General features: G+C 44.1%; 1 protein-coding gene across 4 annotated transcripts; it reads left to right on the forward strand.

The window, feature by feature from the left end:
* The first annotated feature begins 23 nt into the window (after positions 1-23).
* On the forward strand, positions 24-22,595 carry ERMARD (ER membrane associated RNA degradation). 4 transcript variants are annotated; one of them, XM_083496464.1, is made up of 18 exons: positions 24-116; positions 1,559-1,727; positions 2,955-3,094; positions 3,790-3,891; positions 6,158-6,247; positions 6,963-7,060; positions 7,423-7,559; positions 8,388-8,502; positions 10,224-10,326; positions 11,141-11,170; positions 14,212-14,280; positions 15,107-15,277; positions 17,128-17,211; positions 17,849-17,928; positions 18,916-19,044; positions 19,825-20,034; positions 21,489-21,602; positions 22,093-22,595. In XM_083496464.1, the coding sequence occupies exons 1-18, from the start codon at positions 111-113 to the stop codon at positions 22,253-22,255; spliced, it is 2,010 nt and encodes a 669-aa protein (XP_083352590.1). In that variant the 5' UTR covers positions 24-110; the 3' UTR covers positions 22,256-22,595. The 4 variants fall into 4 exon arrangements, with proteins under 4 accessions (XP_083352590.1, XP_083352592.1, XP_083352591.1 ...); XM_083496465.1 differs by lacking the exon at positions 24-116 and adding an exon at positions 174-291; XM_083496466.1 differs by lacking the exon at positions 21,489-21,602.
* The last annotated feature ends 998 nt before the right edge of the window (positions 22,596-23,593 follow it).

Here is a 23,593-nt window from a genome sequence, read left to right on the forward strand (position 1 = left end):
TTTCCGACCAAACCGCCTGATAGGACGAGCGTTGCTCGAAGGGTTTCCCTTCCTCGGTGACGTCACCAACCGCGACAGACGCGACCGGGAACTGAGAGAAGCTCGAAGGAATGGAGGTAAGTGTGTAGAGCTAGAAAGTGAAGAGTCGTACCCTCCGTCCGGGAAGAGAGCGCAAGGGCGGGAGGGCGGATATTTAACTCGCGTCCCCCTTGCTGCAACCTGTAGCGCTCCACCTGAGGGGCGAGGGCGTATATAGCTGCCTCTGCCTGCAGAGTTGCTTTCTTCTGACATGTGTGGAGATAGTAGCATAGTAGGTGGTTGTGCACACATGCACCAAGCACAGACTCCTGTAAAGTAGGGGTCATAATACTGGACTGCACTGCAGGGCTGATGTAAGCCAGGGTTACAAATGCGGCTCACCGCATTTCCAGGGCTGGACTTTTAATCCATGCTCACGTTATGCAAAATGCATCTGCTTCTTTTACAGTGGTACCTCGGGTTACATACGCTTCAGGTTACATACGCTTCAGGTTACAGACTCCGCTAACCCAGAAATAGTGCTTCAGGTTAAGAACTTTGCTTCAGGATGAGAACAGAAATCGGGCTCTGGAGGCGCGGTGGCAGCAGGAGGCCCCGTTAGCTAAAGTGGTGCTTTAGGTTAAGAACAGTTTCAGGTTAAGTACAGACCTCCAGAACGAATTAAGTACTTAACACGAAGTACCACTGTACTTCGTTATAAAATGCTACTGTTTGATGTGTTGTTTCTCAAACCAGCTTCACACCGACTGACTGACTGCAGTTCTTAAGCTGTTCCTAATACAAGTCTCTTGTCAAGTTGTGAACAATTGCATAGGGTAAAGAGATCTCGGCTCCATCAACACCCGCTGCTGCGTACACAGACAGAAATGAATTGGAACAGCCGGTGGGAAGAGCTGTCAAACAAACCAGAGAGAATGACAACTCCACTGTGCTCTAAGGTGGTCATACGAATACACAGTTGGTACAGTCAAACCTCAGTTGTCAAACGTAATCCATTCCAGAAGTCCATTTCGGTTTCCGAAATGTTCGAGAACCGAGGCGCGGCTTCCGATTGGCTGCAGGAGCTTCCTGCACTCAAGCAGAAGCCATGTTGGACATTTGGCTTCCGAAAAATGTTCGAAAACGGGAACACTTCTGGGTTTTTGGCGTTCAGGAGCCGAAACGCTCCAAAACGGAGGCGTTCAGGAGCTGAGGTTTGACAGTACATAAATGTGGTATAAAGTAGGATAGCCAACCTTTGGCCCATCATATATTGCTGGACTACAACTCTCATCTTTGACTACTTGCCATGCTGGCTGGGGCTGATGGGAGTTGGGATCCAACAACTTCAGGAGGACCACAGATTAGCCACCCCGAAGGCAGCAATTTTGGCCATATGCCACATTTTAAAAACATATATTTACAATACTGATGTTCTATGGTGTTTTGTAGCTGTGCCTGTTGTGGGTCTATTTAAGAGAGTACTACTGTAGTTGTGCTGTTTTATACTATTTTCATTATTTTTCACTTCTCATTTCAGATGCTGCTAGTTGATCCAGTCTCCACTTGTCTTTCCCCTACAGTGCACTATATGGTTTGTGAAGCTGGATTTGAGATAAAAGCAAACCTTTCTATTAGTAGCATTGTGTCCGACAAAGGCGAGATACACTGGAGAACAATCACAGAACACATACAGTATGGAGAACCAGGTATGTGTTAAAATGGTGTGTGGATTGGTTAGCTAGGAAGAAGAAGAAGAGTTTGGATTTGATATCCCGCCTTTCACTCCCCTTCAGGAGTCTCAAAGCGGCTAACATTCTCCTTTCCCTTCCTTCCCCACAACAAACACTCTGTGAGGTGAGTGGGGCTGAGAGACTTCACAGAAGTGTGACTGGCCCAAGGTCACCCAGCAGCTGCATGTGGAGGAGCGGAGACGCGAACCCGGTTTCCCAGATTACGTGACTACCGCTCTTAACCACTACACCACACTGGCTCTCAAAGCTAAGGTTGCAATTCCTAAGTACAGCTTTGTGATGTAGGCCCCATTAGACACAGTGAATTAAACACATGCAGAGGATTGCACTGCAGGTCCTAGAGCTTGTCTACATGTTTTCAGGCAATTATTTTGGGCTAATTTAATGGAATTAAGGGTTAATATAACCATAGCAAACAAATATGTCCTCCTTTTACACAGACACTGCTTTAGAAAGATAATAATAATAATAGTAATACCTTTATTGTCAATGTATAACCTGTGTACAATGAAATTAACCGAGCCTCCCCCCAACACTCAATCTCATTGCACTCTGTGTGCTTGTCGCACAACACACCAACCCCAAAAGTCAGTTGCACTATATTATTTTCCGTTCAGCAGCCTAACAGCCCACAGATAGAAACTGTTTTTTAGCCTGTTGGTACGACTGATTATACTTCTATATCTCCTGCCTGAGGGTAGAAGATTAAAGAGGTGCTGGCCGGGGTGTGAATCGTCCCTGAGAATTTTTCTCACTCTCCTAAGGCAATGATTCCCTTGTGATGTCATCTAGCGGGCTCAGGGGACAGCCCATGATATCATGTGCTGTGTTCACCAACCTCTGTAAAGACTTTCTGTCTGTGGCTGTCAAGCCAACGTACCACACTGTGATACAATATGAGAGAACAGTTTCTGTTGTGGACCGGTAGAAGGAGGTAATCAATTGTTGTTTAACATTGTTCTTTCGCAAGACCCTGAGAAAATAGAGTCTCTGTTGGGCCTTCCTAACCACCTGAGTTATATTGTTTTTCCAAGTGAGATCTTCACTAAGGTAAACTCCCAGGAATTTAAAGGAAGAGACTAATTATTCAGGGGAAAACTTTTCTTTTAGATGTTTATACTTCATAAGTACATGAGTTTATTGATGCACTCCTTGACTAGGCACTGCTTTTTTGTTTTTTAGATCAAACTGTGGATTATGTAAAAAGTGTGAGCTCTTTAGGACCTTTGTGTGAATCTCTTCACTTACATCTACAATCCCTTACCAGGGAGCAATTTGAAGACCAGTTTGTGATCTGGTTCCAGTGGACAAACTGCTCAGAGGTATGACATAAGAGTCCAGAGAGCTAGATAGAGACCCTTACCTCTGTCTTTCTGTCCCTTTTGTGTGTATGTGCATGGACCAACACAGCTGCCTGCATTTTTGGACTCTCTTTTGTGGTGTTGCTGTGGTGCAGACTTCCTCAACCTTGGCCCTCCAGATGTTTTTGGCCTACAATTCCCATATTCCCTAGCTAGCAGGACCCAGTGGTCAGGGATGATGGGAACTGTAGTCTCAAAACATCTCTCCGGCCAAGGTTGAGGAAGCCTGCTGTAGTGGAACTTAGTAGCTCTCCACATACAGATAATTTATTTAATTTAGATCTTGCCCTCCTTCTCAAAGAGCAGTAAATAACATCTTAAAAACATTCCAATACAAATGCAGACTGGGAAAGATCTTGTCTCAAAAGGTCCTTAAAAGAGGAAGGTCTTCAGTAGGTGCCAAAAACTCCTGTTGGAGTTTTCAAGGCGTGGGAACTCCAAAGGGTAGATTCAACTAGGATACAAATAATTTATTCTTTATAGAGTGGGAAGACACTTTCCTTTTGTAATACTTGAAATGGTAATAAAGAAATGCTTGTGAATTTTTGTTCTTAACCTAAACTGCATTTGTAAGTTTATATAGCTGTTCTGTTCTCTCACTTTAAACGTGTTGTGCCACATGACTACCCTTGGTTTTCCTTTCTCCCAAATGGCAGGTATTTCTTGAAACGTTTGACGCTATAAAGAGTCCACATGCTACAGCCATTGCACTGAACTTAATGAAGCTTACGGCATGTTTGGAACGAGCCTTGGGTGATGTAAGTGCTAAAATCTTCGGCTCTGCCAAGCTTTAGGTTAATGAGGTCTTTTTGCACTCAAAGAAACATTGTCTCCCTTCTTTTTCTGATAATTTTAAGGTTGCAGGTTGGATATAATTTCCAGCTGGTTTCCGTATTTAAGTGTTGTGAGATGCTTGCTTACAGATGTTTACTGTGACCTTGTTTGCATGTCACCAAACCACAGTTGAACTAAACTGGTTTAAATGTGAACATGTAACCTGCTGGTACACACTGCTGAAATTGCAGGTGCTTTGCTCCTCCTTTGCTCCTGCCATTCTGCTGGCAGCTTAGTAATGGTTTGGCTCAGCTTTACATCTTAACCGGGGCTCATGCTTTGCTTCTGCCCAGGCAAACCATGAGCGATAAGCCAAGAACAAACCTTAGCTGCTAGCAGCACAGTAAGAAGCTGCGGTTTTGTGCACATTCACATTTTAAACCATAGTTTAGTGTAACTGTGGCTTAAAGGGACATGCAAAGCAGACCTGTAGAAGTGTATGTAGAAAGAACCAAGGATGTCACTTATTGCCTATGTGAGCAGGGGACCCTACCATCTTGAATGAGCAGCCATGTGTCTGCCAGTGGTGCATGCCAATTGCACTGTGTCTTCCAGGAGCAGGAGCTAGTGGGGCCTGGGACATTGGCTGTCATGATGAGGAGGAGCAACTGTGAACCTATGGGGTGGAGGGAAGATGTCTAGCCTCTCATTTCCCTTCCTCCCCACACCCTTCACTTGCCTGTGTGCAGAGCCTCCATGAATGGTTCTGGAAAGGGCAGCCAAAATGATCAAGGGGGTGGAGCAACTCCCCTATGAGGAAAGGTTTCAGCTTTGGGGACTTACAGCATTAGAACTTGTAGACATCCAATGTTGGGATATTCAGAACGGGCAAAAGATAACACATCTTCATGCAATAGTCCAGTAGCACCTTAGAAACCAACTAAGTTAGATCTGGGTATAAGCTTTCGTATGCACGCACACTTCTTCAAATACTATGCATGCACACAAAAGTTTATACCCAGAACTAACTTAGTTGGTCTCTAAGGTGCTACTGGACTATTTTTTAATTTTTTATTTCGACTGCGTCAGACCAACACGGCTACCTATCTGAACCCACATCTTCACACAGTGCATGGTTGGTCACTTTGAGAATAGGATGCTGGACTATTCTGATTATTAAAAAGTAACTCAGAGGAGCCCTTCTCATACGTTTTAAGAGATTAAAATCATCTTGCTTTTCTTTCTATTTTCCTGTGCTAATAGCTGGTTTTTTTGTTCAGAAACATTCCTAAGTTTCGGTTCAGTCCTTTTTCTTCATAGTGCCCTATAAGCAAAAGTTACTATTGCTAATTTTATGTCATACTCTCAGATTGATGGGATGTTTTTATTTTGTGCCATATTGTTAAACTCATTCACCGGTAGTCAAGGTCTGGGCATGTGTGTGAAAGAGTGTTCAGAAAAGATAGACTTTTGGTTGCTTATGGAAAATCCCTGCATACTTCATCAAGAATTTTGTTTTGATTGACTGTCAGCAAGACATGGAAAACTAAAACCTGGGATCCCTGGTTTGTAGATTTAGTTTTTAACGATTCTACTGGGTAACTAAGTAGCACGTCTGTGGAAAATCCTCAGCCAAGTACTGTTTAATGGACCCTTGTCTTTATGTATGATGATGTATTATTACTCCTTACCCAGTCCTGCTCCACACTACTTGTGGACTGGGCAAAGCCACCGAGCATCAGAGTTGCATTTTTACTAATGAATAAGTTCCACCAGTTTCGGTGGGACTAGTAAATCTGCTTAGGATTGCATTACATGTCCCCTCCCCGCTTTTCCATTACTTGTCTCTTTGTCAAGAACATCAGTCGTACGTTCTTAATCCATTGATGTTCAGTAATCTTGGACTGGTGCTAGAGATGCTTGGGTAGGATTCACATCTTCTTTCCTGACAGATAAAATCAAGGTTTACATAGGTTCCCTTTGTCCTTTCTCTGACCAAGTCAGGCCCTTGGTCCATCTAGTTCAGTATTGTCTGTGTTGACTGGCAATGGCTCTCCAGGATTTTAGACCCGGGATATTCTCAGCCCTGCCTGGAGATGCCAGGGACTGATTGTTTTCCAGAGTTGCCTTAACTTGAGATTATTATTTTAAACGAAAAAGAGAGAAATGTTTTGCACAATGCTTTAAACAAGTAAATTGTTTTTGCATGTTTTGAGAAGGCAAAATGTGTTCTCTTGTTTTGATTTCCAGGTGTTCTTATTAATTGGCAAAGACTGTCCTTTTCTCCTACGAGATTTGCTTGTGTCTCAGGAACTTGCCACAGTCTTTGGGCAACCAGTGGTGAGTGTCTTGCATGTGGTGTTTATTTTTATTCACAAGCTTTTAATTTTTGTCCATTTAAGACTCTCAGTGTCATTGCTGCTTAAATTACTATGGAATGCAGAGAGGTCCAGACCTTTTGACTGGTATTTTTCTAGCAGCCTGTGAAGCTCTTCTCTTCTACTACTTGGTGCCCAGTGAAGAGGTTTTAGAGGGCAGGAGCTGTGGGTGTGCTGAAACCCAACATCAGCACCTGACATTTGCTAGGGCCTGCCAGGGCTGATGCCTTGCCATTTCCCCCCACCCACTGGCCTCCACTTCAACAGTGGAGTGGCCCAACTGCAATGAGTTGCAAGCCCAGCTTGTCACAGCACCACTGAGCAAGTAGCAATGGTTACGCAGCGGCAGCAATGCTATGATGGGCCAGAATCCGGCTCATTACAGCCCTAAGTCCTTAGGTGAGAGGGAGACTGGTGGTTGCCCCATGCCTTTGTGCTCAGGTGGGAACAAATGCAAGTTGGAGGCTTCAGTAGTGCCACCACTTGGAGGCCAAAGTGACAGCATCTATTTGTCTCATTCAGCTCTATGGGGGCGGCATGCACACCAGCAATAGCCTGTCCAAGGTCCTTAAAAATCTGGACCTGTTTGTATGTCCGGAGCAGCCCCTCTCCTCCAATCCATGACACTCATGTTATGTCAAAGTTTGAATCCGTTTCCTATATTTTGTTAAAATTAGATGGATGTTCTCAGAGTGTTCGTTGGATCTCCGGATGGTCTCAATCTTCGTAATATTCTGTGGCATGGATTTGCATCACCCCAGGAAATTCCTGTGAAGTAAGGCTGCAAGTTATTTATTTGTGGGTGGGATTTTTGTGGGGTGAGTTGTCTCTTTCTTACTGGTCATAGCAGGAACACAGTTGCACCACTGGAAGAATGCTGGATGAGTCCGCTGTCCTGCTCATATCCCATTGAAGATACAAAGCACCTGAACTGAGAGCAGGATTGCAGCCTTGCTGTTTAAGTTTCCCAAACACTATTGCTTGGGAGATGTTTTAACAGTGTGTTCAGCCTTTGCCAACCTGTGTGCTGGCTGGGGCTAAGGGAAGTTGTAGTCCATCAACATCTGGAGGGGGCACCAGGTTGCCAAAGCCTGTTCTGGAGGTTTCTAATTTTATTGTATATCATAATTTGCCTAGATATTCCTCTATGCTGCTTTGTTTAACGGCAGGATTGGGACAACTGCTAAAGACTTACCTCCAGCAAACTCATTCTACTTTAGTTCATCGACCTTACGTATCTTTCAGCAACTTGAAAGAGCTGCATGTTTTTCCAGGTGAGCATGTTTGTGGCAGCTCACCATTTCTAAAGGTTTACTCGGATGTATTATTCTTCTTGAACATTTTCTGTTTCTCATAAGAATTTTGCCCAGATCCAGAGACTTCAGTCTTTGTGAAAAACCAGGTTTATGGGTGCAAGTTGTGTACTGGGTGTTAAGAAATCTGTTGTAAGGAAAATGCCAGTGTGTGCCCGACACAGTCCTGTCCAGATTTAAGAAAACCTCAGACATTTAAAAATCATGCTGTTCTAGCATGCGCTTTTAAGATCTAGTGACCATTTAAGCTTGGGAACCATCCAAGCCCACAGATGGATGAATCTGTCTATTTCAGTTCCTCTCAATTTTTCATTATTCCATTCTTAAGTTCAGTTCTCCATTTCTGTTTCAGTTTGCAAAGATTAAAAAAAAAAAACAATCAGCAGCATTTCAGTGCACTTTCCTCCTAGTATATACATTTGTATAGGCAGACTCCATTAATAGGCTTTTTTTGTAGGTTATTTTCACTAATATATATGCATCATTAATGCAGCGGTAAGGTGCCACTTCTCGTTTCTTTGCTATGTACCTCACTGAGCAGCAATATTAGAGCTCACCATTTAACTTTGAAAGGTTTCTACATAGTTAACTGAAGAGCTGTTAGGCTACAGATCTTCCTCTGGTGGTTGGAGTCTAGGAAGAAATGGTTTGTCTCCATTGCTTCTTTTTTCAGTCTTAAATTTACTTCAGCAAACTTCCTCTTCATCCAAGGTCAAATTTAACATATCTTGTTACTCCCATCCAAGGTGACAAAGTTTTATACACCAAGTTCTTTTCTGTTGCTTGTAGATCTTAATCATGAATTGTTGTCCTTGGCTGATGAATTAGTAATCAAATCAAATATTGTATTAAGAACCATGTTGCCTTTTTGGATTACTGCACTATCGTCATTTAGACAATGCAGGTAAGAAGTGTAGCATTTTTTCCTAGACTTCTTTTTTGAAATATATATAAAACCAGTTAAAGCATAGATTTATTCAGGGCTTTTTTCGGGGGGGGGGGCCACGCAGGGGTATGCATACCCCTAAACATTTTGTGAATCTGAGGGGCCGTATTTCAATATGAGTAGGAAAATGAGAGTACCCCTAAACATTTATATTTTTTTAAGAAAAAAAGCCCTGGATTTATTTATATTAGGATCCTGGGCATCATCTGTTCAATTTGCAGGCTTGCCTGTTTGTCATCGGTTGCCACATTCAAGTAGCCCAAGCAATCAAATGTGATATGTAAGAGCTATGACTACCCTACTATGGGAACATAGGAATCTGCCCACTACTGAGTTGGAGCATTGGGCCTTCTATCTCTCTAATGTCTACGCTACCCTGAAGCAGCTCTCAAGGGTTTCCGATGGAGAGCCCTTCTCAGCACTACCTAGAGATGTCAGAGGACAGTCTCGAACCTCCTACCTGCGAAGCAAATGCTGTAGCACTGAGCTTCAGTGCTATCCTGAAAGCAGCTCTTGCTTCCCACAAAAAGGTCACACAGGGTTCTGCACCATCAAGGTTTTATTTGAAATACCGTATTTTTCGCTCTATAACACGCACCCGACCATAACACGCACATAGTTTTTAGAGGAGGGAAATCTGCAGGCATGCCACCCATAGACATTCCCTCCATAACACGCACAGACATTTCCCCTTACTTTTTAGGAGGAAAAAAGTAAGTGTTATGGAGCAAAAAATACGGTACTTTGATGTAAAAATGCTCCCTTGATATTTAAGTCCAGAGTGCCCATGGACAGAGCACAAAGAGTTTCCCCAATTCCTCAAGCAGCCACTTGGATGCCCCAGGCTCAGAGCTGGATTTAGGTTTGATGAGGCCCTAAGTTACTGTTGGTAATGGAGCCCTTTATATGTCCAGCTGTCCTTTATCAACAACAAATTGTCACTGTTTTTTGTGTTGAATGTATGCTATATGGTAATTTATGGACCTAATAGGTATCTAAAGCCATTTGCACATGTTGCCCTGCAACCAGTCCATGCAGAAAGTAGGCACCCTATATATAGAAATGAGCAAACCAGTGATATTTTAGGGAGCAGGCTAGCAGGCGGGGCCCATTACTTACATCATAGGAGCCTACACAACACAAAATACTTTTGCTGTATGTAGTTTTTATTTTATTTGTTTTTTATATTTTGGAAATGTACATCCAGTGGTTTTTCCCTTTAATTGGGGGGGGGGCAAGAGAGTGGGGCCCTAAGTTATAGCTTGTTTAGTTTATACGTAAATCCGGCAGTGCCCAGGCTTCTAGGCTTCTCTGAAACCAAAGGCTATAGCAGGGGTTCCCAGTCTTGGGGGGGGGGGGGCTGATGAACACATTTGGAATTTTGTCAAGAGGAAGTCTCAAGGGTGGCCTCACTAAACGTTTGCTATGGGAAAATGTGCTCCCCAAAGACTGGGAACCCCTCATAAAATAGCTGTAGAAATGAGTAAACACTGCCGTTCATTCACTCACTCCCCATCCCTGTGATTGCATACTGCTTCTGCTCCTTGTGCCTTTATTTCAAATATCTGAGACAACAATATCCAGCCTGAATGAGGCTCGTTAGGTTCATATGTTTCAGTTTTTCATGAAAGAAGAGAAATGTGTAGTGGAAATCAATCTCGCTGTAATATTTCTTTCAGGTATGCAGACTGTGTTATACTGTTACTACCTCAGCTGGAGAGTGGACTTAGGTTGCTTTTCACAAAGGTTAATAAATGTCCTAGCAGACTAATGACGGCTGAGGTAATTCTTTCTTTTTCTTTTCTTTTTTTAAAAAAACAATTTAATTTTGAGATTTTAAAATTTACAAACAATTGTCACACAACCAAAACAAAAAGAGAATTCCATAAATTCCCAAGGACTTCCCTCTTCACCTTTGTGGGTCCTTATGTTAACTTTTTTCTTCCTGCATCTTCTCTATTAATTCAATTCTATTAAATCTCCATTAAAACCATAGTCCAATGTTAAACTACAAGTGTCATTCCAGTCCGACTAATAATTTTAATTGTTTACAATGACGGCTGAGGTAGTTTCCCCCCCTCCCCCCTTGTTGGTCACGTCTAAAAAAAAAACCCTAGTCACATTTACCTAGAATATGTTATTAACTGGTACTACATAATGGTCCAGTTTGAATGTACAGTTCCCAGCTTGATAAACCGTAGTTTGGCAGCCAGGAATGGAGGATGAGATCACACACCCTGCCTATTCCCTTCCTCAGTGCACGGATTCTGCTTAGTTTGAACCACAGTTTCCCCTTAATAGTGGGTAAAAATTAGCTGAGCGCTGGGATAGTGAGCAATTTTATTTTGATTTGTTCATTATTTAGAGTCTTGTGGAAATTGTCTTGGAGGGGAATTGGGGTCTCCCAGCAACTCTCATCACCCTTAACAAACTACAGCTCCCAGAATTCTTTGGGCGAAGCTACAACTGTTTAAAGTGGTATCATAGCACTTTAAATTATTGTGTGAATGTAGCCAGAGTATGACTTAATTTTAATCAACCTGTATTTTCCCTCCAGAAATTAAACAGTAGTGACATTTTTATATCTCTTTTCTAGTCATCTTCTCTTTATACCACTTTCGATGAGGTAAGTTGACCATGTGGTTCATTGGAGTACATGACATGATACTAGGGATGCGGGTGGCACTGTGGTCTAAACCACTGAGCCTCTTGGGCTTGCCAATCAGAAGGTTGGTGGTTCGAATCCCTGCAATGGGGTGAGCTCCTGTTGCTCTGTCCCAGCTCCTGCCAACCTAGCAGTTCGAAAGCATGCCAGTAAAAGTAGATGAATAGGTACTGCTGTGGCAGGAAGGTAAACAGCGTTTCCATGCGCTCTGACACCTGTCATGGTCCTCTGTGTGCCAAAAGCAGTTTAGTCCTGCTGGCCACATGACCCAGAAAGCTGTCTGGACAAACGCTGGCTCCCTTGGCCTGAAAGCAAGATGAGCACTGCAACCCCATAGTCACCTTTGACTGAACTTAACTGTCCAGGGGTCCTTTACCTTTTACCTTTAAACATGATACTATAGTTGGTTGGTTGAAGTAGTAAGGTTTTTTAGAAAACCTTAATTATAAAAAAAGATTATTTTTTTTAAATGCAGGATGCCTCATAAATATGTCTTAGTTGTAAAGATTTATACGTTTCCGAGCACAATTCAAAGTGCTGGTGTTGACCTTTAAAGCCCTAAACGGCCTCGGCCCAGTATACCTGAAGGAGCGTCTCCACCCCCATCGTTCTGCCCGGATGCTGAGGTCCAGCGCCGAGGGCCTTCTGGCGGTTCCCTCATTGCGAGAAGCAAAGCTACAGGGAACCAGGCAGAGGGCCTTTTTGGTAGTGGCGCCCGCCCTGTGGAACGCCCTCCCATCAGATATCAAAACGATAAACAACTACCTGACATTCAGAAGACATCTTAAGGCAGCCCTGTTCAGTGAAGTTTTTAATGTATGATATTTTAGTGTTTTTTTGGTTTTTATGGAAGCCGCCCAGAGTGGCTGGGGAAACCCAGCCAGATGAGCGGGGTACAAATAATAAATTATTATTATTATTATTATTATTATTATTATTATTACAGTGGTGCCTCGCAAGACGAAATTAATTCGTTCCGCAAGTTTTTTCTTCTTGCGAGTTTTTCGTCTTGCGAAGCACGGTTTCCCATAGGAATGCATTGAAAATCAATTAATGCGTTCCTATGGAGACCGCCTTCAGACCAGGTCCAGGGACAGTCTGTCCCCAGACCTCTTCTGAAGGCTGGCGGGGGAAGAAGGACTTTTCTCCCCACCGCCAGCCTTCAGAACAGCCTTCTGAAGGCTGGCGGTGGGAAGAAAAGCCCTTCTCCCGCCGCCAGCCTTCAGAAGAGTTCCCGGAGGGCTGCCTAGGCTGCAGATGCTGCCCGGTGCGAGGCAGACATCTGCAGCTTGGGGTGCCCTGCAGGACTTCCCCGCAGGGCTCTCCAAGCTGCGGATAGCAGCCTGCTGCCCCACACGAGGGGCGCTCTTAAGCAGAGTGCTCCTTGTGCGGGGCAGACACCTGCAGCTTGGGGAGCCCTGCAGGACTTCCCCGCAGGGCTCTGCAAGCTGTGGATAGCAGCCTGCTGCCCCGCACGAAAAGAGCGCCCCTCGCGCGGGGCAGACATTCGCAGCTTGGGGAGCCCTGCAGGACTTCCCCGCAGGGCTCTCCAAGCTGCGGATAGCAGCCTGCTGCCCCGCACGAGGGGCGCTCTTAAGCAGAGCGCCCCTCGCGCGGGGCAGACACCTGCAGCTTGGGGAGCCCTGCAGGACTTCCCCGCAGGGCTCTCCAAGCTGCGGATAGCAGCCTGCTGCCCCGCACGAGGGGCGCTCTTTAGCAGAGCGCCCCTAGCGCGGGGCAGACATTCGCAGCTTGGGGAGCCCTGCAGGACTTCCCCGCAGGGCTCTCCAAGCTGCGGATAGCAGCCTGCTGCCCCGCACGAGGGGCGCTCTTTAGCAGAGGGTTAAGCGAGGGGCAGCAGGCTGCTATCCGCAGCTTGCAGAGCCCTGCGGGGAAGTCCTGCAGGGCTCCCCAAGCTGCGAATGTCTGCCCCGCACGAGGGGCGCTCTGCTAAAGAGCGCCCCTCGTGCGGGGCAGCAGGCTGCTATCCGCAGCTTGGAGAGCCCTGCGGGGAACTCCTGCAGGGCTCCCCAAGCTGTGAATGTCTGCCCCGCGCGAGGGGCGCTCTGCTTAAGATCGCCCCTCGTGCGGGGCAGCAGGCTGCTATCCGCAGCTTGGAGAGCCCTGCGGGGAAGTCCTGCAGGGCTCCCCAAGCTGCGAATGTCTGCCCCGCGCGAGGGGCGCTCTGCTAAAGAGCGCCCCTCGTGCGGGGCAGCAGGCTGCTATCCGCAGCTTGGAGAGCCCTGCGGGGAAGTCCTGCAGGGCTCCCCAAGCTGCGAATGTCTGCCCCGCGCGAGGGGCGCTCTGCTTAAGAGCGCCCCTTGCGCGGGGCAGCATGCTGCTATCCGCAGCCTAGGCAGCCCTCCGGGAACTCTTCTGAAGGCTGGCGGGGGAGAAGGGCTTTTCTTCCCACCGCCAGCCTTCAGAACAGCCTTCTGAATGTTGGCGGTGGGGAGGAAAACCTTCCTCCCACCGCAAGTCTTCAAAACAGGTCTGGGAACAGAGGAGAAGCGCTGCGTGCCTTCCCCTCTGTTCCCGGACCTGTCCTGAAGGCTTGCGGTGGGAGGAGGGCTTTCCTCCCCACCGCCAACATTCAGAATGCTGTTCTGAATGTTGGCGGTGGGGAGGAAAAACCCTCCTCCCACCGCAAGCCCCGGGAACAGAGGAGAAGCGCTGCCGCCTTCTCCTCTGTTCCCGGACCTCCCACCACAAGCCTTCAGGACAGGTCTGGGAACAGAGGAGAAGGTGCGCTGCGCTTCCCCGCTGTCCCAGGAGATTTCCCTATGGGCTTTCGTCTTGCGAAGCAAGCCCATAGGGAAATTCGTCTTGCGAAGCCTCTAAAAGTCGGAAAACCCTTTCGTCTTGCGGGTTTTTCGTTTAGCGAGGCATTCGTCTTGCGGGGTACCACTGTATTATTATTATTATTATTATATTAATAAAATAGTCTGGCAGTCTTCAGTGCTTTGGGTTATTTGACATTTGTATCTATTTTTTATATCTAGATGCTAGCAAAACAGTTACATAATGAAGAAGCCAATCAGCTTCCTTTAGTTCTTGGTGAATCAGCAATGGTAAGATGATGGATTTTGGCCTATTGAATTTAAAATGAAAAGCCCATAGCCTTCTAGGCCTCAATTATTGAGTAATAAGTGCCAGTAGAGCTTACTTCTGAGTTGACATTGCACAGGACTGCACTTGTGGGTATTTTGTAATTAGGCAACTCAGTCTTCCAACACGGCTGAGCACAATGTTAATTTTTATAACATTAATTCATTATTATGTTAAGTCATGCAGCGCTAAGGTATAAGTAACTCTTTAAATACTGTAGGACTCAAGTACTTAAACTTACATTCTCTATGAAGCAAGCAGTTCAGTGCTGAATATTTGCAGCATGGATAGAATTAAAAGATCATTAGAATGCTTTAGTATGGGAAAAAACGTTAAATGGGGATAATGACGTCAGCAATACAGACAGGGTTGTCACCTTTGCTGGTTTTGAAACTATTCAACAGGGATTTTGTATGTTGCATCCTAATAGTGAAAGGGATTAATGTTGTATAAGAGACTATTCTCCATTTGGAGATCTGCAAACAAGTTGGCATGTGCCAGTTAGAAGTGTCCCTGGCAGCTCTAACCAACTGAACAATGAGAAATAATGAGTTCTCAAAATGCTCATTTTTGAGCAGATTTTCATAATCATCTATATCAGAAACTTAACTTCCAGTAGGATTTTGCTCTTGTAGAAGGGAAGCAAACAAATGTTTGCTCTGGCTTTATTTCCACCCTCTGTGGATTGGATCTGGAAATGCTTTTCTACATATCAAAGGCACCTTGCCTGCATAGAAGGGCTTTTTCTTTTCATTTTACATTTCACACTACTTGTCTTGTTTTTTGTAGGAATTTCTTTGGGATTTCTTGAACCACCAAGAAGGCCCACGTGTTAGAGATCATCTGAGCCATGGAGAGAGCAGCTTGAATGTGTTCCCGAGAGAAATAGCCAATTCGATTCTTGCATTTTCCATTACCCTCCTGTGGAGATTTTCCAAAGGTGACATAGCTGCAGTCAAGGTAGGGGCCTATTTTGGTGCAGCAAGACCTGTTTATGTTAAACCTATGCTTCCTTATACCCAAAATCCAGAAAGATCTGGATTTGAAGACTATCTTATCCTTCTATCATATGACTTACAGGCCTTTCTTTTATGGGCAGAGTGAGCAGGATCCGCAGTGCCATGCACGGTTCCACTTTTTACAACTAGCCTGTCACATTCCCTAAAAAGTTATTTTGGAAGCTCTGGAGACCCTCCTGAGTAGAATCTGATTTTGTATGAGGAGCTACTTCCAGAAGAGAAACTCGGCAATCCCTCTGTGTCCCTAAAGCAGGCTTCCTCAACCTTGGCCCTCCAGATGTTCTGAGACTACAATTCCCATCATCCCTGACCACTGGTCCCGCTAGCTAGGGATCATGGGAGTTGTAGGCCAAAAACATATGGAGGGCCAAGGTTGAGAAGAAGAAGAAGAAGAGTTTGGATTTGATATCCCGCCTTTCACTCCCCTTCAGGAGTCTCAAAGCGGCTAACATTCTCCTTTCCCTTCCTCCCCCACAACAAACACTCTGTGAGGTGAGTGGGGCTGAGAGACTTCACAGAAGTGTGACTGGCCCAAGGTCACCCAGCAGCTGCATGTGGAGGAGCGGAGACGCGAACCCGGTTTCCCAGATTACGTGACTACCGCTCTTAACCACTACACCACACTGGCTCTCTAGCCTTCCCTAAAGAAATGCCTTGGATACATGCATGGGCCTCTTTGGATTGTGGCCAATGAGCTACAGTTGTAGTGTAGACCAACCTTCCCGAACCTGGTGCTATCCACATATTTTGGACTACAGCTGCTACCATTCCAGACCAGTGGCCTGATGGGAACTGTAGTCCAAAACATCTGGAGGGCAGCAAATTGAGGAAGACCATACTGTAGATATCTTACATTATGTAAGCTATCTTAACATTGGAAAGATAGGAGCTATCCCTGTTCTGCTGTCCTAATATTTCTGTCAAATGGTTTTTATTTGTTTTATTCTTTAGCATGCAGGGTTTTTCAGCTTGCTCTTCATCCATTCATTCTGGCTTATATTACTGGATCTGTAAATACTGAAACAGATCTACGATCAAAATGGGCCTGGGATATGGGATCTTTAACCCTTTTCACTCATGCTGCCCCCCCCCAACTATTAGCCCTTCTGCAGCAATAACAAAGGATGATTTAGATTGGGAGAAATGGGGGGGAAGGGTTAACTATTCCCAACAGCCTCGGTCTGACCAAAGTCTGAACCCACTCATACCTACTTGAAAAGTTATTTCCAAAGCAAACAAGGGAGATCCAGTCACAGATGCATTAGGTCCATTTTTGTTCCAAACATGGTTGGTCACAGGAAGGAGGAATCTCGCGTTGCAAACCACTCATCCGCATGTGTAGGTTTCATCAGAATCCAGGGCAGTGCATAGTAGTTGATACCTTTATTTTCTTATATATTTTTGTATATAAAGCATCCTAGGTTGGATCCAGACTTGCTCCCTCTGACAGGAAAGGTTCCTGTATCCATGGAGAGAACTAGAATCCAGCAAAGGCTTCCCACTGGAGGAAGAGGAGCAGTTTCATTGATTCTTGACACCGCCTTCCATGCTTTTCAGGGGTACAGGGGTCTACAGGGGAAAGGAGGAATCAACAAAGATCACTTCTCACCCCTCATTTCCTCCAGCAAAAGCAGAACTCCAGTGAGCACAAGTCTGGATCCAACTTCATCCAATACCTTAACATTGTTAAGTACAGTTAGCCTCAGTGGAATTGATTGCAGTACTATCTACAGAAAATAATCCAAATATATTTACATTTTAACTATGAATTTTAATTTATTTTCAAACCAGGAACACGCATTCCTAAAACCACTTATGAGCTGTGCAGATTGCTATTGTTCCCAATTTCATCCAATAGCCCAACTTAAGAAGCAGGTACATTGCCTTTATCATCATCTTTGTCGTTCAGTAGTGAGTTTATCTCTCTTGAGCTTTTAAATAGACTGAAAAATAGCCATTGGTCACATCCACACCATGCAATTAAAGCACATTGCTTCCCCCAGTCCTGGGGACTGGAGCTCTGTGAGGGGTAAAGTACAGTTCCAGATTTTGGGGGGGAAGATGCACTTTCAACCGTCCTGTCAAAGTTAGTAGGAGACTCAAACATGTGCATACAGAAGATGTTTGTGTGCTAAATCACTGTTTGACAACACCAAAAGAGCCCAGTTGAAAGTTATAGGCTGTCAGAGAAGTTTAATCAGGAATGGATTCATAGCACATGTGACTTCAGGCTAGGAAGGTCTGCTAAAAAGTCAAGGGCAAATAAAAGCGTTGGGCTGAATCCTAAGAACCAAAGCTCTCAGAATGAGGCTTTCTGATCTCTTCATACTGTATGCCTCAATATTACCTAAAAAGCCAGTCCTGAAGATCAGGGGACCTTTTGTGGAGATGTGGGATATGGGGGGGGGGGAGCAATGAAAACTGTAGCCTTTGGGCTAATAGGCCTGCAAATTTCATCTACTTCTGTCGGAAGGGAGGGGAATTGTTTATAGATCTCTTTTTCACTTTCTAGGTACTGAAGTGCATCAAAAGCATTCATTCATGGTCTGTTCTTCCTATAATGCCTGAAGAGCAAGTTCAAGAAATTGGAGGGTAATGCCTGTTTCTCCTGCTCCTTTTTGTGGTTAGAGGGGTATGTTGGGGTGTCAGATGAGAAATTTCTCAATCTACGCTTTCTTGCAAACCCTTCTTCCTATTTGCATAATTCTAGACTGCTGTACAAGAATTAAAATGTGGAGGTAACTGATAAGCAAGACATTTGGTTAGTTTGCATATATGTACAGTGGTGCCTCGCAAGACGAAAAGAATCCGTTCTGTGATTCTCTTCGTCTAGCGGTTTTTTCGTCTTGCGAAGCAAGCCCATTGAAGGATTATCGGATTAGTGCTATTAGCGGCTTTTAGCAGCTTTTAGCGGCTTATCTGCTGATCGGATCAGCTGGTAAGCGGCTTAGCGGCTTAGAAAAAGGGGGGGAGGAAAAAAAACCAGCAGGAACTCGCAAGACATTGTCGTCTTGCGAAGCAAGCCCATAGGAGATTCATTTTGCGAAGCACCTCCAAAACGGAAAACTCTTTTGTCTAGCGAGTTTTCCGTCTTGCGAGGCATTCGTCTTGCGGGGCACCACTGTATGTGTTTGGGTTGTCTGTCCCATCTTATCTTGAGGGCTCATGGCAGGTCACTGTGAAAGCAAGTGATCGTATCAACAGACAATGCATCCAAACATTTAGAAACTTTGGGGCTCCCAACCTGTCATGCTGAAAGAGACCCCCGTCTGTGACCATGGTAGGGAAATGTTGAGTGAGTTAAAGCAGCAAGACTGTGTAACCTTTTTTAAAAAAAAACCAAAGAAACTAGGCTACCACCTCAGTCAGCATCACAGTCTAGGATTTCATCATCTTAGAATTTGGGAGATAACCAAGGATAACACACCCAAGAATATATTGGTTGATTTGAGGTCACGCAAAAATAGAATTACTAATTATTCGATAGCTTTTTTTGTTCTAAGAAATACATATTTGAAGTGCTCTCAAATAAGATTCTGAGAGTGGTCATTAATACCTTGGTTTTCTTTTGTTTTTAAGGTCAGGAAAAGATACTGATGACGTTCCTTGTACGTTTGCGACTACCGATATTTTATCTCAACTACAACCCTACTTGTCTCACAGTATCAGACTTCTAGGTGATCCTGTGGAGGAGGTTATAACTGAGAAGTAAGTTCTGTAACACTTTCACTGCTTTTTGTCAAATCTGAAAGCACACTGTAGTCCTATGACTTAACTTTTTGGTGATGCTTTTTGTCAGCTCTGGAGTTCCATTTCTATTAAATATAGGGACTGCCTCATGAGATAAGTTTGAGCCATAGTGCCCATGTTCAGATGCTCTGTTCTCCAGTCCTTCAAGCACATGCTTCATCCTTTCCTTCACATGCCTCAGATGCAGAGCTTACAAGAACTCTTCTTGGTGTGTCAGAGTTTGCCATAGCAACTGGACCAGCAAACTGGCTTTAATGATCCCTCCAAACAAAGATTGTAAACTATGGTTTGGCTACATTCATATATGACAGTAAACCGCAGTTTAGCATTACAAGAATAAGCCCAGCATCCCTGAGCTTGCATGCTCCCCCTTCCTTCTCCTTCTCCACAGCATAGCCACAAGGAGGGGATTGGAAGCTCCCATGTCCCTTTAGATTAGCCACAGTTTAGCATGCCCTTCAAGCCCCAACATTCTATCTGATTATATAGATGGAATAGATCATGCAGGTGGAATTAGCTGCCATCAACGGCAAACAGTACCCATTATAAAAGAGGCCAATGTGATTATTTATTCAAATTTCTGTAATTTGGAAGAAACAATCGGTTTGCCTCTTTTTATAGCCCATGGATGTAGTTTGCACTAGAATTAGCTTGCATTTATGGCAATCAGGCTGAACATTAGTTCTGTGTTACGGCAGCTAAAAGAGCACTGAAGAAATGATATATTTTGTGATTTAGGTTATTGGCTGATCTCTGCAGCAAGCATGTTCATGTCCTCTTCTGCCCACGATCTGTCCTGGAGATTGTCGTGGTGCTTCGTCAGATAAGCAACCAGTGCCACCAAGTGTCATGTCAAGTCATTTCCACTTGTGAAACCAGGTACAAGCAGTGGACAAACAAATCACTGAGATCACGCCAGAGGCACAACTATCTGCGAATGAGAAGGAGGTGGGTTTTTTTTTCTTTACTTTTGAAGGAATGGGAGTGAACATGTAATTGAAAATGTTTTCAAAATAAACAATTTGTTAAACAGATCTCAAGTATTACGAGAGAGCGAGAAATAGACAGAATGAGTGCGCATAATATTCTGGATCTGTATTCATATACACATGTGCATATATATGTATATCACAAAGACTACATCCAGACTTGCTTAATCCCAATGAAAATGAAAGTGGGACTTGAGTCATGACTATCCTGTCCCATTGATTTTGATGGAGCCTAAATGCAGCTGATGTAGTCTAGATTCTTACACAATATATATAACACAGAGATAAGCTAATAAATGAAGCTTGTGTTCTGCAAGTATTGCTCTGTGTTTCTGACTGATGCTGAAAGTATCTCCAGGGCAGACAGGCAGGCACAAATGTTCAGGATAAGGGGGCAAATTTAGTGAAAGTAGCTAAAGGGATACAAGGAGGCAGAGATCTGAGGGGAGAGAAAGAGAGTCAGTTAGTGAACAGCAGAAAATCTTTCCTGGCCATAGCTGTCAACTTACAGATTTGAAAATAAGGGACCAGCAGCCTTGAAAATAAGGGACCAGCAGCCAAAATAAGGGACCTGCAGCCTAACTTGTTCCAGGCACTCCAGTCTTCCTGTCCTCCTGCAGTGTGGTCAAACTCATGCTGGTAGCTTTGAGAACACTGTCCAACCAACTTTGTAACCAGAGGTTCAACTGAATAGAATCTGAATCACATGCACCACAAGGCCTATGCAACCTCAACTTAAGATGGCTCCCCGGCCTGGCTTTGCACTGCAAAGTTTGCAGCAGCACGTGCAACAAAATGGCGTCCAGCATTCAAAAAACCCCTCAGCTTGCATTAACTAGCCACACACAAGGCATGCAAGCTCCACCCCCCAGTCATTCTTAGACTTCTTATTGGGTGAGCAACACAGCCAAGCAACACAGTTGGAGCCTCCCTCCTTCCTGGCCAGCAGAGAGGGAGGGAGAGGAGCTGCTTCCTTTGAAATTTAAGGGACATCATTTAAGGGACATTTAAGGGACATCTATCAATAAGGGACAGCAGCTGGACATGACGCTGGAATAAGGTACTGTCCCTTTAAATAAGGGACACTTGACCGCTATGCTCCTGGCCAAGTGTCTTGATCTAGGTGTTGCAGACTCACATAACCTTCACTTAATCCATTTAACCTATTCGACATTAACATCCTTCCAGCACCACATAAAAAGTATAACTTATATGTTTGTCACTGCTTTATAGAGTCTTTTATGGTTTTTATTGCATTTTTTACTTTAGGCTCTTAAAATTTGTAAGCTGCTTGGAGACTCCTCATGGGGCAATGAATTAATAACATCAAGAAGAACAGTATAGCAATATGTTTTCTCATTGGCTAGATTGTTCCTAAGGCTTTTGTTTTCAAATATTTTCTTCTTCTTCTAGTATTAAATTTCTATCTCCAGTCTTGCAACTAATTTTAATCTTGATTACGCTGGAACTAATCCATGTCCATACTGCTGGTGAACAGAATGCTCCTGGATATCAACATTACCTAAAGTGAGTACATTCTAGCTTTAGTCAAGTAATACACAAAGCTCCTTTCAACCACTGATTATTATCTGACTGTTTCCACCTAGTGATTTGTAATCCTTGACATTCTTTAATCAGATGCAATATGAGGAATGAGCTGGCAGCACTCTTCACTACACCTCTCAGCATTCTGGTGCAGGAAGAAGGTGGTACCACCAGTATCTCAGTACTACACCTCTTAGTTGTTGTTCGGGCTTCCAAAAGGCCCTGGAATAAAGATGTTTCTTTAAATGCGTGACTGCATTTAACATGACTGGGTGTTTCCTCCCTGCCTTTACAAATTGCAGCCACTGGAAGGGGGCAGTGTGGTCCAGAAATGTCTTTCTGCAACTGCAAAGCGATGCAATGATGGCTTTTCCAGGGAAAGCATCTGTTTGACAATATATTTTAACGTCTAATCATTTTTGAAAAAGGCTTTCCTTTTTGGTGTCACAATTGTATTTCCTCTTCCACACAGGTTTCTAAAGGTGATCTTGAAGTACACTGAGAATCTGGTGACTTACACAAGCCCGGAAAAAAATAAATGGGAAGAAGCGACAGAGCTTACGCAGAACGCTTTGCTAAAAATCAGAACTTTCTTAGGGAAGCAGCAGTTGCTTGTGCAGTTGGCTAATTCCTAATGAATGTATGCCTCATTAGACCTTTACAGCTTTAAGTTTAATGGACATGTCTGACCAGCTTCTACACCTGTCCTGAGTTCACATTGCCCAAAGTTAACAATCAGCAACAGTCTGCAGGAGGTGTCCTTTTCCCCATTAGGATGAATAATCACATTTTGTGGACCAAGAACATGTTAACCGAGCCAGAACTGGGAATCAGCCTGACTCCTCTTTTTTCACAAGGTACTGTTCATTTGTTCTGCAATGTATTATATAATAACTTGAATGTATTCTGCCAACTCAGAGGAGTGTAAGACACATTTTTAAATTCTCTTAATAAACTCGCTTGATTTTGTTTTTTCTCTTGCCTTTGGAGTGGGCGAGTTGAGAGAAACGAAGTACCATCAGAAGGCAAACACGACATATGCTGTCCCTCTTTGCTTTTCCCACTCTTTGATTAGTATATTAAAATTTTGATTTTGTATTTTTAAAATTCAATATTAGTTTAATTCCTGTGGACCAAAGGAAAGGTTCACTCTTCTACAGCATGTTGACAGATAGCCTTGTAAATCCTGCTTTGTCATATATCTTGCCTGTTAAGGTACAGCTGCAATTAACAGGAATAAGCACAAGGTGGCAATGTTGCATAACTTAAATAACAGTGTAGTTTTTCACCTTTGCATCTGTTCCTGGCCAAATGGTGACAAATTCTTCTTCACGTTCTAAAGACCTTCCTCACGGAGATGTTTCCCAACCCCCTGCAGATTTAAAATGGAATACCACAATGTTCAATTTCTTTTGTTTTCTTGTGCTGGAAGAAATCAAGTCACGTTTCTCTCTCAAACATTTTTTACTTTCCCCTGCCAGAAATTTATGTTCTACAATATTCTCTCAACTTAAGCTACCTTACAAGGTCCTTTGATGAATAAAATGGGGAGGGGGTGAAGGACTCTGTTCACCACCGTGGGCAATTTAGAGGAAAGCTGAAATAGAAATAAATAAAATGTGTCAACCTGACTTAGATGATTTGCTAATATTCACTTAATCGAGATGATCTCATTTTCTAACAAAGTGCTAATCAAGCATTTCTCAGACTTTATGAAGCAGTTTTTCTCCCTCCCCTCCCCCCACTGTCTTAAAATACTAGATTCCCCCATGCCTATTCCCAAATATACAAAGCTAACTGGGGGTGCTTCCAGATGGAAGCTGTGTTTGGGTGGAATTCAATCAAATTCAGGTTGCGCAATTACAGTAGACTGGGAGGCCTTGTGCAACAAATTGACTTTCAGCCAAAGACCAGACCTTTTTCCGTTAAGGAAAGTGACATGGAGGGGAAGTGTGGGATAATGCTTCGTCACA

This window comes from Podarcis liolepis, assembly GCF_965112155.1.
Source record: "Podarcis liolepis genome assembly, chromosome: 3".
NCBI lineage: Eukaryota > Metazoa > Chordata > Lepidosauria > Squamata > Lacertidae > Podarcis > Podarcis liolepis.

Coding starts and splice junctions, on each gene's coding strand:
- ERMARD (XM_083496464.1), top strand. Junction 3,892..6,157: donor TGGAACGAGCCTTGGGTGAT/GTAAGTGCTAAA, acceptor TTTGATTTCCAG/GTGTTCTTATTAATTGGCAA. Junction 21,603..22,092: donor GGATATCAACATTACCTAAA/GTGAGTACATTC, acceptor TCTTCCACACAG/GTTTCTAAAGGTGATCTTGA.